The sequence below is a fragment of the Condylura cristata genome, unplaced genomic scaffold, assembly GCF_000260355.1.
Source record: "Condylura cristata isolate star-nosed mole 26May11 unplaced genomic scaffold, ConCri1.0 scaffold00001, whole genome shotgun sequence".
In the NCBI taxonomy this organism is placed as follows: Eukaryota; Metazoa; Chordata; class Mammalia; order Eulipotyphla; family Talpidae; genus Condylura; species Condylura cristata.
The window spans coordinates 51,693,410-51,711,230 of NW_004567102.1; the positions used below are offsets into that span (position 1 = coordinate 51,693,410).

The 17,821-nt window shown below is 43.3% G+C and overlaps 1 protein-coding gene across 1 annotated transcript in view; it reads left to right on the forward strand.

Annotated features, from left to right (window-relative positions):
• ARMC2 (armadillo repeat containing 2) overlaps positions 1-17,821 on the forward strand; it is a 105,074-nt gene that overhangs the window by 69,415 nt on the left and 17,838 nt on the right. The window contains exons 12-13 of the mRNA XM_004673754.2: positions 1,006-1,105; positions 17,441-17,759. Coding sequence (XP_004673811.1) covers positions 1,006-1,105; positions 17,441-17,759 — 419 coding nt within the window. The remainder of the gene's footprint in view (positions 1-1,005; positions 1,106-17,440; positions 17,760-17,821) is intronic.

Consider the following 17,821-nt stretch of genomic DNA (forward strand, 5'->3'; position numbering starts at 1 on the left):
TCTGTCTTTCAATTAAAGTTAAGTTTCTCCAAAAAGATTTTACTGATCTTTTATTCAGAATGACTTCTTCATGTTTGTTTTCTATTTTATTCCTTCTATTTTGTCCTTTTTAGTTCCTTTCTTCTGATGTGTTTAAATATCTTATACTTCTGTCTTAGTTAGAAACTCAATTCCTCTCTCTTTAGACTCCTTAAGGCTACGCATTTTCTTCTAAATGCTGTCTTAGCTATATCTACAAATTTTAATTTGTTATATTTTTGTTATTCAAATCTGGTTTTTTATTTTCATATTTTTTTGTGATGCATCTACCGTGTTTTAAATTTTCTAAGTGTTTTTTAAAAACTGTTTTGCATTGATTACTAAGCTAATTGTACATTGACCAGAGAATATGATCTGTGAGATACCAGCTGTCTGAAAATTTACTTAGACTTATTAAGGGCCTAGTACATGGTCAATTTTTCAAAATATATTGATACTATTTTATTAAAGTATCAATAAGAGATTCATGGATATCTCTCATTTATCTGGATAATCTAATGCAGGTTTATCAATATTAGGGTTTTGCTTTAGAAATTTAGGAGATCTTTTAAATACTTTGCCTAAGATCCATTTTGCCTAATATTAATATATCATTACTAACCTACAGTATATTTAAGGACTTTAACATTTGTTTTTGATGGGGCCCCAGTGTATACCCTGGATGGTATACAACCAGATTTTGTGTGAATGCATAAAATGTATAAAATCATACCATATTCATGTGTTAGAATAGTTGGGTTTCTATTTTTCAAAGGACTTTTTAATTTCCCCTGTTCCATGGCCTCAGAGTCTAAAAGAGACCACAAACCTCCTAGAGGCTTCTCTGGACTGGTGGGTAGGATATTTCTAGACTTATTTTTATGAACTGGGCAGTATTGTGAAAGTCTGTTTTTAAACTAACACTGTATATATTGAAATTCTATACAAAACAGTTTATTTTTGTTTTCCCATTTGATATTTCTGCAGCAAACTTACATCTTACCATGACTGCTGTGTAGCGTTGGCCAACCATTCCAAATGTTATGGCTTATTTTTGAATCTGATAAACAAATACCAGAAGAAACAGGTAAGTCCATGCATGTGGTTCTTCAGTATGCCTTTGCTTTGGTGGGTTTGTGTAATTCATAATGAAAGACTTTACATTGTAAGTATGCAGGTTTCTGTCGGAAACTGCCTCAGGAGGCAGGGGGTGACCTGCAGGAGTTAGGTGTGTATGGAGCATGGAGGTGTGTGCGCGGGGGACAGAGTAGTCCGAGGCAGAAACAGTCTCAGTCGGATCCAGTGGTAGGAGGTTTCCTGACGGGGGGAGGAGGATTCCTGATGGGGGGAGGAAGATTCCTGACGTAGTGACTGCCCCAGTGTTGCTCTTCCCTGGGACCTGGAGACGACATGAGATTCACCGTGGGATTGTGTAGGAGTCAAGTTATTTCCAAGCTTCACCCCAGGTCTTTTGTATGAGATGGAGAGTGATGGGCCTGCTGTTTGCACTTCAAGGAAAACCATAGAGACTTTCCATACAAGCTAAAGTTTGGGGTTTCAGCTACATTGGGCATGCACTAAAAATTCTTATGTAGTATGAGCTCTCTGCTTCTTTGAGTTAATTGTTATATTTTTGACATGTATTTTTTTTTAAAGATTTATTTATTTATTCATACAGAACTGGGGTACAGGCCAGAGATGCGGAGGGTGAGAGGATTCACCAGAGACAGAGTGGGGAGCAGAACAGGCAGATCGACGAAGTACACTGCTGAGGGGAGCAGCGGGCGGGTCAGGAGAGGTCTGCCACGCCATGTGGTCACCTCCGGGGCAGGTGGGGATCGAACTCATGCGGAAGTGGCTTTGACTTCTCAGTGCTGTGCTTTAACCCGCTGCACTACCAGGGAGGGCCTTTTTGACATGTATTTTAAAGCCAGAGATCAATATTCTGAGCATTTAAAGCCAAAAGGCCCTACTGTTGTATTTAGAAGAAGTAACTTCTAGGGCCTCCCTAGAAGGTGGTACCAAGGGTGAAGTCTCAGCACTGTGAAGCTATAGGCAGCCACTGCAGCACAAGTTCGAACCACAGCCAGGGAACTGACCTACTTGGCTCAACAGGCTTCTCCTGTCTCACTTGCTCCTCCCCTCAGGAGTATATTTCATTCAGTCGGCCTGTTCTACTCCCCATTCTTTCTGGTGAAGCCTCTTACCACCCCTGTACCTCTGGCCTGTACCCCAGTCCTTGTATGCATAAATAAATTTTTTTAAAAAAGAAACAACTTCTATATAAGTATCCTAATGGATTGTGAAAAAAAGTGTAAGAGGTTTAAAAGAAGAATTCATAAATGAGTCTCCCCTTAATAAAATTATAATAGTACAATATTAATAATATATATTTTTAAATATTCACTAACTACAGGGTACTTTGATTCATCTCATAAATGATAAAAGTGATCTCTTTAGAACGACATATTATACACAATGTGCTTAAAATACAGTAAAATTTCAAGATCACAGAGTTTCACCAGTCTAAAACAAAATAATTTATGTGTCTACTAAGCATATGTTAGTCAAAAGATTTGTGTTGGTTTATATTAGTCATATCAAAACCACCTAAAAAGATAATCCTGTTTGCCACAAATAACTCTGAACTTATTCTGACCACCCAAATATTTCTGTAACAGTGACTAAATTTGTCAAATATTACACTGTTATTTGCTATGTATTAGAAGGTTTCTGGTCTCTTTTTAGGTTATATATATGATAGAGAAATTTCAGTGCTCTTATTATACCAGTCCTACATTTTAAAGGTTATAGAATCTTGCCTAAAGTGTTAGTACTAAGTTTTAGTTTTTAAAAATGAATTTCTGAATATATACTTGAATTTCTGATTGAGTATTGTGAATTACAAGTGCATTCTCCTGTGCCTTTTGTATTTTCTCAAAATAATATGCCTTGAAAGATTTAAATGTACAAAATGTTGCCATGTCAGATAAAAAATAAATTTGATTAATCTACCTTAGAGTATTCACAACCTGCTATTAATTTAAGTGTCAACTAAGCATTTATTGATTTAGATTTTGGTGGAATGTATTATATGAGCTATAATTTTTTGGACACATGAATTAACCCAAAGGTTAATTAACCCAAAGGTTCTCCTCTTCCTGATTGATTTTCTTTTTTCAGGAAAAATTTTGTAGGTAAAAAAGATAGTTTACAATATAACATTATAAGAATTCTTTTAAGTGTTACATTTAAAAAGAGATTTAGTTATGGATTTTAGTTTGTAATGTTATTTAATGGATTTATGTTATAGATTTTCATTGTAATTTTATTTGATCATCATCATTCATTTTTGCTTTGGGGTTTTGGTCTTGAATGATTTATATACATCTATCTGGAGAAAGCTCTTTTTCAAATGTAGGTGAAAGAAAACACTTCTGTTTTAACGGTTTGATTTCCAGTTATAGAATAAACTGTGCTTTGTGAAAAGGGGAGGAAAAACATCAGTTGAATACTGACAAAATAACCTTCTTGTTCTGTGGCATCGCTAGCAAATGCTGTTTGTTTCTCTGATTATAGTTTGGACAGATAGGCCATATAGAAGAGATGAAAGTCCTGGTAATGTGTCCGTATGAGGCACTTGAGGTAACAATGTAGTTAAGGGTGTGCTTTTCTGGCACAGGGAACTCAGTGTCTTCAAGTTTAAGTATCATTTATGTTCTTATTAAAATTATTTTGGCCTAAATAAAAATGAAGAACACCTTGCAAGCGATGTGCAATAACATGTTGTTTGCTTAGAACCATAGAGAAAATGCATAATTTATCATCTTAATCACCAAATTTATTTTAATCATTGTGGTAAATTCATATTCAATATATTATTTATTCCCTTGCCTTCTTAAAGATATTAAAAATAATTTAACCTCTTTTTGATGCCAGAGATCAGTGTTCTAAGCATTAATTATTCTTCCAGCAACTATTTCTCCCACATTGTGAGCTTAAGGTTATTGATGCGGTTCTTTAAATATCAATCTGGTGTCTTCTTTTTTACAGATGTCTCTTTTCACTTTCTTTTGATTTTCTTTTTACTGTGCCCTCGGTAATCTTTACTTGCCTTTTGCAATTATTTGCTCTCAATTAGCAGGGAAGCCAAACTTAATTAACAGTTTTACCTAAAAAGTGTTGAATTTGAATAGGCTCTTAGTGAGAAGGGCCAAAGGGACCACTTTGATGAAATGTCTCTTGTCACTTCTCAGCTTCAGAAGCCAATTTATATTTCAAGATGTGATTCATGTTCCCCTTCTCTGTGAAGCCTTCCAAAGCCAGCCAGTTCCTCCCTCATCAGTGCATCATTTCAATGTCTTTCGCAAAGCTAGCACACCCAGAACTATGGATACAGTCTGTCCAGCATCTTAACCACTTCACTATTATTAAGAAAAATTATCCAAAACTTAGAAATGGGGCGTGGGGTGAGAGGCTGCATGTTCTAACCGAGTCAAGCAGGCACATTGTTTAATGGGGAGGGCTTAATGCTGGAGAAGAATGTATCTGTGTTTAAACTTGCTATTTACTATTTGATTAGAATCCAGACACTATAAAGTTACACATTAATTAGTAGATTTCTGTCCGGTAGACAATAGAACCTCAAAAGTTATATTTTTATTACCCTGTAAGACATTAGCTGGGTATGTACTAACATAGTCATTGTATTCTAACATTTACTTTAATGCCTATAAATGCCCAGTTTTTGATTATTCTTGGACCCAACATGACCATTATATTGGCTCCCTCCCTAATGAGCCAAAAAATTGTTGAAAATTGTGTAATTTTATTTATGTATGTGTTAACTTTAAAAAAATTACAAAGTGATGAATGTTACAGTTTTGAACCATGTTAGATTTTTCTTTCTAGTAAGAAAAATAAATGCATGATTTATATTTTCCACAAACACAAAATATTTTAGAATAGGAGGGAAATTGCTAAGGCTGCAAGGAAGTCGTTTTATGTCCCAACTACTTCCTAAAATTATTAACAAAGAACTCCCATAGGTTGTGAAAAACATTTCCTCTGTGATTCTCTCAGTGATGACCATTTGTGGAGCCATGTCCCTGCTGCAGAGGCCCGAGTGGACCCAGGCCTTCTTTTGATAAACCTGAGATGATGTTGCCATTGTGGGCTGATGATAAGTCCCGAAAGAATGGGTTTTGAGTATATGAGATGCTTTGGAATCTGTGAAGTATTAAAAGATTTTTTTCTAATAGTCCATTAATAATTTACTGTTTTCTTCCAAGTTCAGAAGAGAAAACAATAAGAATTTCCTCCTGCCTTCTTGTATTTTTACACTTGGGGCCTGTCATACTCAGCACAGAAATGATGGGTTTCACATGGCTTCAGCACGGCACAGCATCTTACCTTCATGCTCCTCTTGGTCCAGACGGCCAGATAAATAATGATTTGTTTTTCTCTTTTCCTAGTTTGTTGGTGGGGGGAGGGTAGCAGTCTCCTCAGTAGATCCAGAGTAGCCTGTTGTCTCCCTGGTATGGGAACCAGAGATCAAAAAGACCCTATGAGCCTTGGAAGGGCTACTTCCATTACATAAAGAAAGCACATTGTGGGCCTCCCTGGCGGCCTAGGGGTTAAGTCTCAGCGCAACCACCATGATGGCCTGAGTTTAATCCCCACCAGGGAAGTGACCCACATGGCACAGCAGACCTTTCCTGTTCTGCTCACCGCTCCCCTCAACAGTATATTTCAGTAGGTCCACCTGTTCTGCTCCCCACTCTGTCTCTGGTGAATCCTCTTACACTCGTGCCTCTGGCCTGCACCCCCCAGTTCTATGCAAAACAAGCAGATTATTTGGGATCAAAAGCAGTGAGGGCCCTGAAGTTGAAGAAGAGCTTCTGTTCTTGCCTAAGTCCTAAACCTTCCTAATCAAAGAAGAGGCCATCATATCCTAAGCGTTTGCCCTTTTCCTAACTGCAGAAGCAGTCACTGCTCTCCCTTTTATGACCTAGAGGAATGTACTCTGGGGGCTCTCATTAAGTTGTGGGCTCATCAGCAATGCAAGGATTTCATCTTTACTTTCAGAGTAAGGATGAGGTCCCCCAATTTGCCTTTCGTGTGACGTCTCCCCCTCTCTATTCTCATACCAAGATGCAGGATAACTATGCCTGGTCTGCTCTGTTATTCTTCAGAATTTACAACCATGTGGATTCTCCAGATGTAGATTGTTATATTGACTGTTTTTCCTTTGCAAACCCATCCAATGCTGTTTTTGATTACTTGGACAGCCCTGAAGGGTATGGGATGATTTCCATTGTGCCCAACACTAGACATAAAAGTGATTTCTGAACATCTCACACTATGTTCATCTATAGTGATTAAAATCTACTAGACCTGGGATTTATCGGACTTTCAGGCTTTTAACTGGTCTCTGAAACATGTTAGCCCTCTAGCAACTTTTAAAGTGCAATTACTTCCTATCACTATTTTGTTTCCAACTCTGTGAAACATTTCTCCAGTACTAACTGGGATTGTGGACATAAGACTTTGGAAGTTGTGTAGCCTCTTACCTTGTCTAGCTGTCACTTATTGTGACATGAACTCTGTTGCTGCTTTGCAGCTGGAAACCATGAGGGACCCAGCAGTCATGGAGGAGGTTTGCAAGACAAGACTCAGCTACTTGAGCAGAATTCTTGTGCCATTTCTTGAAAGCACACAGGCTAGTCAAAGCTGATCATGAGAAATGGTATGAAGAATGAAGTCTAGAGGGAGGGGTAGGAGTGGGGACAAAGTTTTACAAGGGACAGGGAAGGGCCAGCGTGACCATACGTCAAGAGACATTTATGTCAGCAAAGTGCTTGATGTTATCACAGGCAGAGTTATCCCGAGGCCACTATGAGGATAGTCACGTAATCAGCGTGACTGGGCGTCCCCAGGCCTGCCTGCGGATACAGGCTCTGCTCCGCAGGGAGTCAAGGAACTCTCTACTGTGATTTGTAGAGAGCAAATAGGTCACAGTTGCCCATGAGGTGCCAGTTAGTAGCCAGCTCCTATGCGCCCACTATCACCAAGTGAAGAAACTATCAGAATGAAATGTGTACAGCTGATCATAATTCTTAGCAGTCAGTGTTGCCTCCATCTTTAAAGCTCAAGTCCTGCACTTGAAATCAGTAGAACTTTCATTTTTTTAATCATGTTTTTCTTTTTTTAAAACATGTATTTATTTATGCATACAAGAACTGGGGTACAGACCCGAGGTGCAGGGATGGTGAGAGGATTCACCAGAGACAGAGTGGGGAGCAGAACAGGCAGATCGACAAAGTACACTGCTGAGGGGAGCAGCGGGCACAACAGGAAAGGTCTGCTGCACCATGTGGGCCACCTCCCTGGCCAGCCAGGAATGGATCTTTTGCTGCAGTGGCTGGCGCTAGCTTAAGAGTGCTGTCTTTAATCCCTGCTCCACTTTTTCAATTAAAGCATGTTTATAGTTAATGGTGTATGAAGACACATAGAAACAAAAATCGCAGAGGACAGATAAAGCCCTCTCTAGTACTAGGTGAACTTCAGACACTGGTCAGAGCACACTTGTAGGGTAGGTGAGCACAGGGCCTTCTCCTGACGGACCCTCAAAAGTGCCTGCAAAAAAAAGGGAGAGCTTGTTAACCTCAGTCAGCTGGACAAGCCACCAAAATTGAAACCACCACCAATTTTATTGCAGTAATGCAAATAGTCCTGCAAATGTCCTGTTTTGAATAAGCATATACTCATACCTAAAGGTTGTTAAGTTTGCAAGAGATGTATTTGAGGGAAATGAGGCATCTGAACATGAGGCACGGTCTGGTCCATAGCACCTCTCCTTGAATTTGGCCCTTCGGTGATGCGGGCCTGTCTGTATATGACGTTTGTATACAAGGTAGGGGATTGGGATTCTGGTTCCTCAACATTTTCAGAGAAAAGGAATCCAGCTCTTACAACAGGCTTCCTCAGGGAAAACAAAGGGGAACTTCTTTTGCTCATGTCTCTGAGGTTGGTTTGTCCAAGATCCACAGTATGACTAACAATTCCAGTTCCCATACACACAAAACCTGAGACTGAAACACAACCTTTCAGTCTGCTTGATGCAGTTTGAAAGCTAAATTATAGTGTTAAGTAAAGTCTGCTTTTAAAAAGCAGACCAAAATGCAATGAACTGACCAATCTCATTTAAGAAATGTTCACATATTGAATGTATTTGGTGCTAAAACTGCATTTGGTATGACCCAAATGTGCAAACAGATGGGCTTAATACAGAAGGAGTAAGCAGGGTGGGTATCAGCCTTGCAAAGCAGAGCCTGCCTTAGGAGGTGCCTCTGACGTCAGAGCTGCTGCATTTAGCATCTCAGCAAAATATGTCTGGGTTTGTTTATTGGAAGGACATGAAGGGATTTCCCCCATTTCCTCTGTAAATATCTACTGGGCGAGGGCACTGGTGAAATGTCCCAAATAAGACCTGCAAGATTGGCAGTATTTTGCAAAGGTCATGGTCCCCAAAGAATAATAAACAGCTTTGTCTACATAATCATCACTTGTGTGCATTGAACAGCTGGTTGTGTAACCCTCTCCACTTGTAAATATGGCCAGTTTGGGGTTTTTAGAAACAGCACTTCTAGGTGCAAGACCATCATCAGAGCTTGGTCCAGTCTGGGAATCACCTGACATGTCCTGGCTTGTGTTGCTTGGAAATTCACGCCTCTCCCGTTCCACTTGGACTTCTTTCAGGGTAAGCGGCTGTCTGCAGCTCTTCCTAACTGGGAACACTGTTGCCTTTGGAGGGCTTAGGCCCCCGGGTGTGGAAAATGAGACCTGGACTGTCTGGAGGATGTGGGCTGAGGGCGAAGACATCTGCCATTTTCCTGGCTGCTCATTCTCAGGCCCCCACAGCCCTTCAGCAGCCCAGAGCTAACGTGACCTTCCCTCCCTTCCATCTTCTGAGGCAGGCGAGGGTTGGCCCGGAGGTGCTGCCAGCCCTTCCCTAGTGCCTTTATATGGCGACTTGGCTGCCAGCTCACCCTGTGCCTCCTGCCTGGCAGGAGCGTGCCCTGTGGCTCTCTTCCCAGTCCCGCTGCAGGCACATTCTCAGTGGGCGCCACAGCATTTGGCTGAGTTCACTGCTTTTCTCAGCCTTGGCCTCACTCTGCACCCCTGACCGGGCCAGCGGCACAATGAGCCCTTAGCTTGTTCATTCTTTCCAGCTCCTGCTGCTTTGCCCTTGTGGAACGAACTCTCCCCCAACTCAGCACGCAACCCAAATGCCTGATTTATGTCCGCTGACTTGAAAAAGAAAGGAGCACAGTGAAACCCTAGCATCTGCCTGGTGCTTTTGAGTGATGGCCACGTTCAGAGGTTTCTAGTGGGTGCCCAGTAGCTGAGGGCTGGTGGAGGCAGCCACTATGATCTCTCCTTTTTTTTTTTTGGTGGGGGGGGGGGACTTTCTACTTAGATTCTGGTGTTTGAGTCCCAAAATATCAGATTCTTCTACTCTGTACGGTTCGGCATTTATAGAACCTGCTGACCCATGCCCAGTAGCCTGGGTTAATCCGCATGTCTGCAGCCCTGTAGCTTGTCTGCCAGAGTGGTGGAATTTATCCGTTCTTCAGTGTAAACTCAATTCATGCTGAGGTTTTGTTTGATGGTGGGCAGGTGAATAAATGTTGCAAATTGCAAGTCCTGCCTCAGGGCTCAGGTTCAGGTTCTAAGAGGTCTTTTAACCAATTTTTAACCAGAACATTTCAATTCATTTTAATTTTCCAGTTATGTTAGGAAAGGATTCTGATATGAAGCACAGTTACCACCTCTTCCATGTCAACCCACTGGGGAAAAAAAATCTTTCTAACCTTCTTTTACTTAGTAAAAATAATCTCTTAAGAGGGATCTGCTGAAAGTAATTTATTCTTTTTCTGACAATTTGATATGGCTCCTTCCCTGCAGTCAACATTTTTGCACATCTGTTATTTTAAGGTACAGTAAGAAGGTGTGGGATTGCCATTTACTCTGGCTGCCTATGAGCAGGAGTAATGTAGGGTTGTTCAGAAGTGGTCGCACGGGACCAGATGATGCATTATTATTTGCTGGCTTTGATATTTAATAAGCTATAGATGACTTTGAGCCAGGGACAGATGGTAAGAATGGTGCTTCTGGAAGTGGTGTTAACATTGATCTGCGGGGAAGAGCCCACAAGGGTTTCTGAGTCCACAGAGCAGTTCGCCAGTGTGGGCGACTTTGAGATAACAGCGTGGATATTTCTTGGTGACTAGCTGCGAAGGGGCGTGAGATAAGAGTACACAGATGCCTCTAGGGCTGTGTCCTGGGTAGGGAGATAAGGGTGTTGGGGAATGAGGAGATGGGCAGAAGGTGGTTTTGGAATCCACCTGTATGCACAGATGTGGTTGTCCTAAGTCTCGAGGCTTCTCTTCACCACTGTTGGACTTTGGAGCCAGTGAGTGTCCTGAAGCCTCAGTTCGAATCTCCGACTAGGAGAGCAACCTCCTGCATTGGACAGAGGCTGATTTCTCTACTGTGGAAAATAACTCGGCAACCACTGTCACCATGGAGCTTGACATAGCCATTGTAGTCAGTAGCGTCCTGCTCCTTGTACTGTTCCAGCTGAAGCCATTTATTTTTAAAGATTTATTTATTTATGCATTCAGAACTGGGATATAGGCCAGAGGTGCAGGGGATGGTGAGAGGATTCACCAGAGACAGTGTGGAGCAGAGCAGGCCAATTGACAAAGTATACTGTTGAGGGGAGCAGCAGGTGAGACAGGAGAGGTCTGCTGTGCCATGTGGGTCACCCGCGGGGCTGGGCATCAAGCTCACACTGAAGTGGCTGCAGCTAGCTTGCAGTGCTGCATCCCAACCCATTATGCCAACAGGGAGGGCCCCAGTTGAGCCATTTTATGTGCAATCATATGGAGCCCAATCAGAGATCATTAGGAAACAACATATGCTAAACCAAAGAAAGTGTCCTACAGGCCATGACTGGAATGCACAGGTCAGGCCTGTGTCCTTGTTTGTCTGAGTCGTGGTTGATCATAGTTGTTGCTAGGCCGATACCATTTTAAGTGAAATTAGAAAGTCAATATGAACTGGTTTTACTAGACTGCCTCCTTTAAATAAATAAATAAATAAATAAAAGATTATCTCTACTGATTCATCTTCATTTTGCTGTTTCAAAGCTATATAGCTGCAGTATGAATGTGCAATTCTGTTAAACTTAATTTTAAAATGTTGTATAAGGCAGTGTGGATGTGTAGGTCATTCTCAGATTGTCTGAGAGCAAAGGGAAGCTCTACCTCAGTGGAGAATTGTGTATTAATGCTAAATGTAAGTTTTCTGCTCTGGAACTGGTAGTCTCTACAAATTGATAGTATGAGCCTTTGCCTAATTTTTCAAATCTTTGTAGAGTTTTATTTAAGTGATACTTTGAAGACAAGATGGCTCGGACCGTGGAACAGTAAATCATCTCTTAGTAAATCATCTCTCAGTAAATCATCTCGCAGTGCTGTCCTCTCCATCTTCTGTAGGTGCTGAGCGATCAGCTCTGAACTACCAGGGAGGGGGCTTTGCGAAGCCCTCTTGCCAAGCCTCCTCTCACAGAATCCCAGATGAGTCAAAACAAGGGCTGGCACGGGTATAAGGAAACACCACCTCTGCCAACCTCCTGTGAAACTGCTTCTATTTTGGCCTATTTCGTGCTCCCTACATTCATGGGGAGTGTATTTTGAGAAGGTGGGGGAGGAGGGATTGAGGAAGAGAAGAAGGAAAGATGCCTTAGCCAACCCCTGAGCAAAAGGACAGGAACAGCGGGCCTGGAGGTTGCTGGGAGTTGCCAGCACAATCTGCCGTCTCATGTGTGGGTCCCCCGGGCCATCCTTCACTTGGCCAGGGCAACCACCCGCTCCTTCTCCCATCTGAAGGCAGGGTGGTGTCCAGGGCAGTGCTAACTCTTCCTGCCCTGGAGCCCAGCTTTCCTTCTTTCCACCTCAGGTTTAATAATCTTGGCTGAGCTGAGGACCCAGAGAAATTAGTGGAAATGATGTCGTCTTTGAATTCGGGGTCCTGGGGTTCACTCTGCGGAAGGTTTCACCAGAGCTCCCCTTTCAGCGGCACACAGTGAGATTCTTCACGAGACAGAGACTCAATTGTATTTAAAGAGGAAGTTTTTTAGAAAGAAACAGGAGAGAAAAGACACTTGCATAGACACAAGTGGGCAGAAAGAGCTGCCCCCAAAGGGACAAGTTGGCAGGGAAAGAGACCTGCATGGTTGCAGGCGGTCTTAGGAGAGCGGCCTCTAATGAGGGAGGTCAGGACAGAGGAGTCCCAGCATGGTGCAGGTCACCGGCAGGCAGGATGCTGCTGCCCCAGCAGAGGGAGAGAGTGGGTGAAAAGAAGCACCTGCGTAGGCACAAGTGGGCAGAGGAGTGGCTGCCCTGAGCTGGCGGAGAGACCGCCCTTATATAGACAGCCTCTCCCAGGGAGGGGCTCAGTCCCTGTGAGCCTAGGTTGGTTGACTTTGAAGAGATTTCTGATGACATTCATCTCCACGTCCTTATCTTTCACCTTTTGATTTGAGCTTCAGACAAAGCCCCCAACAGTCTGTTACCTGCTGGCAACTCTTGCAGATATTCAGGCATCCCAGGGGCATCCCAGACCGTTGGCCTTGATGTTAAGGCTGTGTCAGTGGCTGCACTAGCCCCTTCTATCTGTCCCCTTTGTGTGACTCAGTCTTGTGATGCCTCCTTGGCATTCCTTCCTCCATCAGAAGGAGCCCGAGGAAAGTTTTCAGAAAAGGAGAGCAACCAGTTTAGTTTTCCCAGGTCAGGCCGCATGTAACTGGGTAGAGGTCATTTGAATTTTAAAGAATGATGAGTTCTCGGGGGAAAGCTGCTTTTACCTACAAGCAGGGATTCTGATCTCCACGTTTCTCAGAGCCGCTGGGTTAGGCCCAGGTGGTACAGGGCAGGGAGACCTTGGGTGTTAAACTAAGGAGACAGCAAATGTGGAGAGGTGAAGATGAAGCAGCCAGGTCTGGGAAGTGAAGAAGGAAGAGAAAACTATCTAGCATCTTTCAGAAGACAGCAGTGATATTTTCAGCGGGACATAGATTAGTGTACAGAATATAATTTTGTATTTAATTATTTAAGAGGTCATGTAACAGCACTTATGTCTCTCTGTTGCTGAATGTGCTCTTGTGGAAAGCGGAGACGACCACAATCCAGGAAACTCTGTGAAGTCTAGAAATGTTTGACATAACTGCCATCAAGTAGAGAAGGGAGATTGCTATCCAGATTGCAGAGATGGGAACAGCTTTGTTCAGATTAAAAACTGGAAGTTATCACCCTTTGTGAATTAACGTGTATACCTAAACACTTGGCTGGGTGCCTGGCATAGCAAAAGCTCCATGTGTAAATTGCTGCTGCTGCTAACTACTGTTATTATTAATAATTACCATTTTCAGAGGAGGATCTTGTGTAAAGTGGCTCTCATCAGAACTCATATATTAAAGTCTATGTGAAAAGTTCCTTGTCCAGAAAAGTAGGAGACGAATTCTTAGAAATGCCTTGTGTCCTGACTGGAAATCTCCTGCTGTTCTGCTGGGTGTGGTTGGGGTAGAGAGGTGATTTCCCCCCAGATCCCAGGAAGGAAACTTTGCCAGTAGAATTATGTGAAGTAGCCCTTGGTTTTATGTGAAATGGGATTTGAAATTATTGGTGCCTGTTTGAGATTCAAGACACATAGGCTTAAGTGTCTTTGGGGAACCATCCAGTGATCAGAGACAGACAAATGACCCCAGTTCCCAAAAGGGGATGGTCCAAGACCCTCTCCTTCTCAGCCTGCCAACCAAGCCCCCAACCCCCAGCCTCTCTCCTCCCTTCCACATATTCACCTTTCATGCATTCAGCATGGTTGCACTCAAGTTCATTGGCAATAACTTTGCTGACAACCCCTGCCGTCCCTGAGTGTCCTGGTATCCAAACTGCTAAGACACATCTCACAAATTGAAAGATCTTGACTTTATTGAAGGAGTCATGAATTTGACAGCATTTCACCTAGATACTGTAAGAGGTCACATACAATGTAGAGCGTGTTTATAGTCAGAGAGAGGGTGGGTCAAGGTGGGAAGATTATCTCCAGTAAAACCACCTTTCCTCTGGGGAAGGCAGGGGTCTTATTGTGCAGATGACCTCACTAGTGCTGATTAGGAACCTCCCAGCTGATTGGTTTAAGGTTTCACTTTGGGAGAGGCAAAAACTGCAGTGAGATTAGGCTTTAAGTCTGGGTGGGGACCAGGCATAAAAAACTGCATTTTGGACCCGATCTTTCTATCATTGAACATCTTCTAAGACCCTTGGTCTGCTACATAGTTAATGTTGCTAATATTTTATTGGTAGTATGTGAAGAGTCAAACACAAAGCCAGAATCATTCATTACTTACTACAATTTGTGAATTTTTTTGTTGTTTCTTCTCATTTAATATCACCACACATTTCCCCCATTTCACAAGTGAGTTTGCGGCTAAGCAGACTCACGTATATGAACCCAGATGTCCTGGCCCTCCTGCTGGATATCATTATCCTTTTCCATGTCTAGCCTCTCGCTCGGTGCTCTTAGCTTACTATTTTCCCACATGTTGGCCTTGGCTTTTTCTCAAATACACTGTAAACGCTTAAGTCTGTATAACCCAGGCCCTTCACGTTCACAGATTAGCTGAAGAGCAGCTTTCTGCCTCCGGGGGTAGAGGAAGAGCAGGTGGGTTCTCCTCCCTGGATCACTGCTGCACTGGTTACACACCAAGCCAAGGTTACACGAATAGGAACTTTCTCCTGGCCTGGTTCCAGTTCTAGCCATTGTGTTAGGCTCCATCCTTTCTCAATATCGGCAGGTGGCTCCCAGCCACCTAGGCGGCAGCCTCGCGGCTTCTCCACCAGCGCCAAGCACAACTTTTTTTTTTGTTTTTCAAGAACCAGCTGGAACAAGTTGGTACTGGGGTGGCCCTAGGCAAATCCAACTCCTGTCCTTTGTCCTTGATCCTCCGCTCTCTTTGCCACACACAGCTACCTCCTCCTCCTCCCCCCACGTCCCACCTGGACCAGCTCCCTGATAAAAACAAGACCAGCCCTATGCTCTTTGTCCCCTTTCTTTGAGACTGCTGATAATTACTAATCTGGTAAATAAAATCAGGTTTATTGGAATCCCTCCTGGTGAATATTAGCATTTAAAGAGGAGATAATTCCTTAACTGCTCGAAAAGAAAACAAGTGACAGGAGGAACTTATGAAGTGACAGGTATGTGGGAGGCAGGGCTTGGGCTTACAAGGGCTTCAGTCTGGGAAAACCTGGGTTCAGTCCTGCCTCCCACCCTTCACTGGCTTTGTTCCTCAAGCAAGTTTCTGGTGGGTAAAATAGTGGTGTCTGGTGCAGAGAGCAACAGCCCCTGGCGTGGGTGTGTCCCTCTCTGAGTAGTATTCCTTGAAGGTCTCTCTCCTAGTAGACCTCCCTCTCCACCTGTGCGTTAGGCTATTTGTTGTCACATTGAGAGTATAATTGTTGGGCCTCCCTGATGGTTTAGGGGTTGCGTCTCAGCTTTATTGCCATGACAGCCTGAGTTCACGTCCCAGCCAGGGAGCTGACCCACATGGTACAGCTCCTGTCTGTATTTCAGTGAATCTGCCTGTTCTGCTCTCCACTCTTGACTCTGGTGAATCTTCTCACCCCCCACCTTACCTCTGCCATACCACATCACACTTTTGGCCTATACCCCAGTTCTTCTATGCAAAAAAAAATCCAAGTCAATAAAGAAAAGGCAGTTTTTTTTTTAAAGATTTATTTATGCATACAGAACTGGGGTACAGGCCAGAGGTACAGGGGCAGTGAGAGGATTCACCAGAGACAGAGTGGGGAGCAGAACATGCCAGCTGACGAGTACACTGCTGAGGGGAGCAATGGGCGAGTCAGGAGAGGTCTGCCACAGAAAAGGCAATTTTTTTTAATAAAAAAAAAGAATATAATTGTAGGAGTCAACTGGCTAGCTCAGTCGATAGGAGTATGAGATGCTTAAGAATATAATTGTTTTATATATCTTGTTGGGCTATTAAATACTCTCATATTGGGATTTTTAGAGACACTTATTGTGAAATGTACCTTAAGTACAGAAAAGGGCATGTAACACACATCTGCAATTTAGCATATAATATGAAGGCGGCACTGCTGTAGCTGCTGGGTGAGTGAAGCCCTCGGTGCCTCTGAGAATGATTTCAGCAGTTTCCATTTCAGTGGCACGTGGGAAATTTGTGAAGGAAAAAGATTTACATAGACACAAATAGGCAAAGGCTATATTTTAAAGGTTTATTAGGGAAAAAAGGAGACTCCTGCATAGACACAGGTGGGCAGAGAGCTGTATTTTGAAAGGGCAGGTTTAAGAAAGAGACAGCTGCACAAACACAGACGGGCAGTCTTGGGGCAAGATTTGCTTTTTGCAAGGTGTATCTTTATGTAGTGTTTGGGGCGGGTGTGGGGTGCAGTGCAGTGCAGTTTCTGCCTTTGTGTAATTTCATCCTTCTGTGGTCAGGTTGGGTTGGTTTTCTCTAACATATAATCCTCTATGCCCCGACCTCAGATTCCTGGAAACTTCCATAGCCAACTTAATGACTTGCTACTCATCCCTACCCCCACCTGTTTTTTGAACCCATGAAAACTTCCATCCACAATTTTTCTATGCTAGAGACCATAACCATGACCCTGATCAAGAAAAACAAGCCCTGCCCTGAAGTGGCAGGTAACACAGTGGTTCACAGCCTGGGATGATTTTGCCCCCTGGAGCATTAAACCTGGTCACCCAGGTGGACAGGCCAGATAGGCTGCTAAACACAGGCCAGCCCCCGCAGTAGAGAATCAGCATCGCCTAATAGTGTCCCCGTACAGAGAACCTTTTGAACACAATCTGATACAGCATCAACACCTGATTTTTTTAGAGACAATGCTGCCACAGGGGGTGAACCTTCAGGGAATGATTTGGAGGCTCAAGATGGCTGATAGTGTCAAAACTATTATTAGTAGTAAAACTATATACCACCCGCCTCATTGTTCTGGGGGGCCAGAGGGGCCGGAGGCCACCCAGAATTTCAGATGAAGGCTCTGAAGTTAATAGGCCTTGCTAATGGCATCAATTAGTTTGCATTCTTTCATTGCTGCCAAAAGCTTTTAATCTTCTGTCAATTTGCACCAACCTTGGGAATCAAACACTGTACAAGCTAGTAGAAGCCAGACATGTTCCATTTTGCTATTAATTGAATCATGAATTAATTAAATATCATATTCTTTTCATCAACTTGTCCTGCCCCCCCCTTTGCATTTGTAACTCTTTTGTCTTTAATTTATTGCAGGATTTAGTCGTTCGTATTGTTTTTATTCTTGGCAACCTGACAGCAAAAAATAACCAGGCTCGTGAACAGTTTTCCAGAGAGAAAGAGAGCATCCCAACTCTGTTGTCATTATTCCAAACATTCTGTGAGCTGGACCTGCATTCTGAGAAGTGTGGGGGTGAAGGTGATGAACCTCCAAAGGCACCCCGGCTGCGGACCCAGGCCGAGGACGTGCTCATCAAACTGACCCGAGTCCTCGCCAACCTCGCCATCCACCCCGGCGTCGGCCCGGCCTTGGCCGCCAACCCGCACGTCGTGGGCCTGCTTCTCGCCACGCTGGGTAAGAGGGCAGCCGCCTGGCTGCCGCACCCGGCGGGAGGCGCGACGGCTCTGCGCCACTGG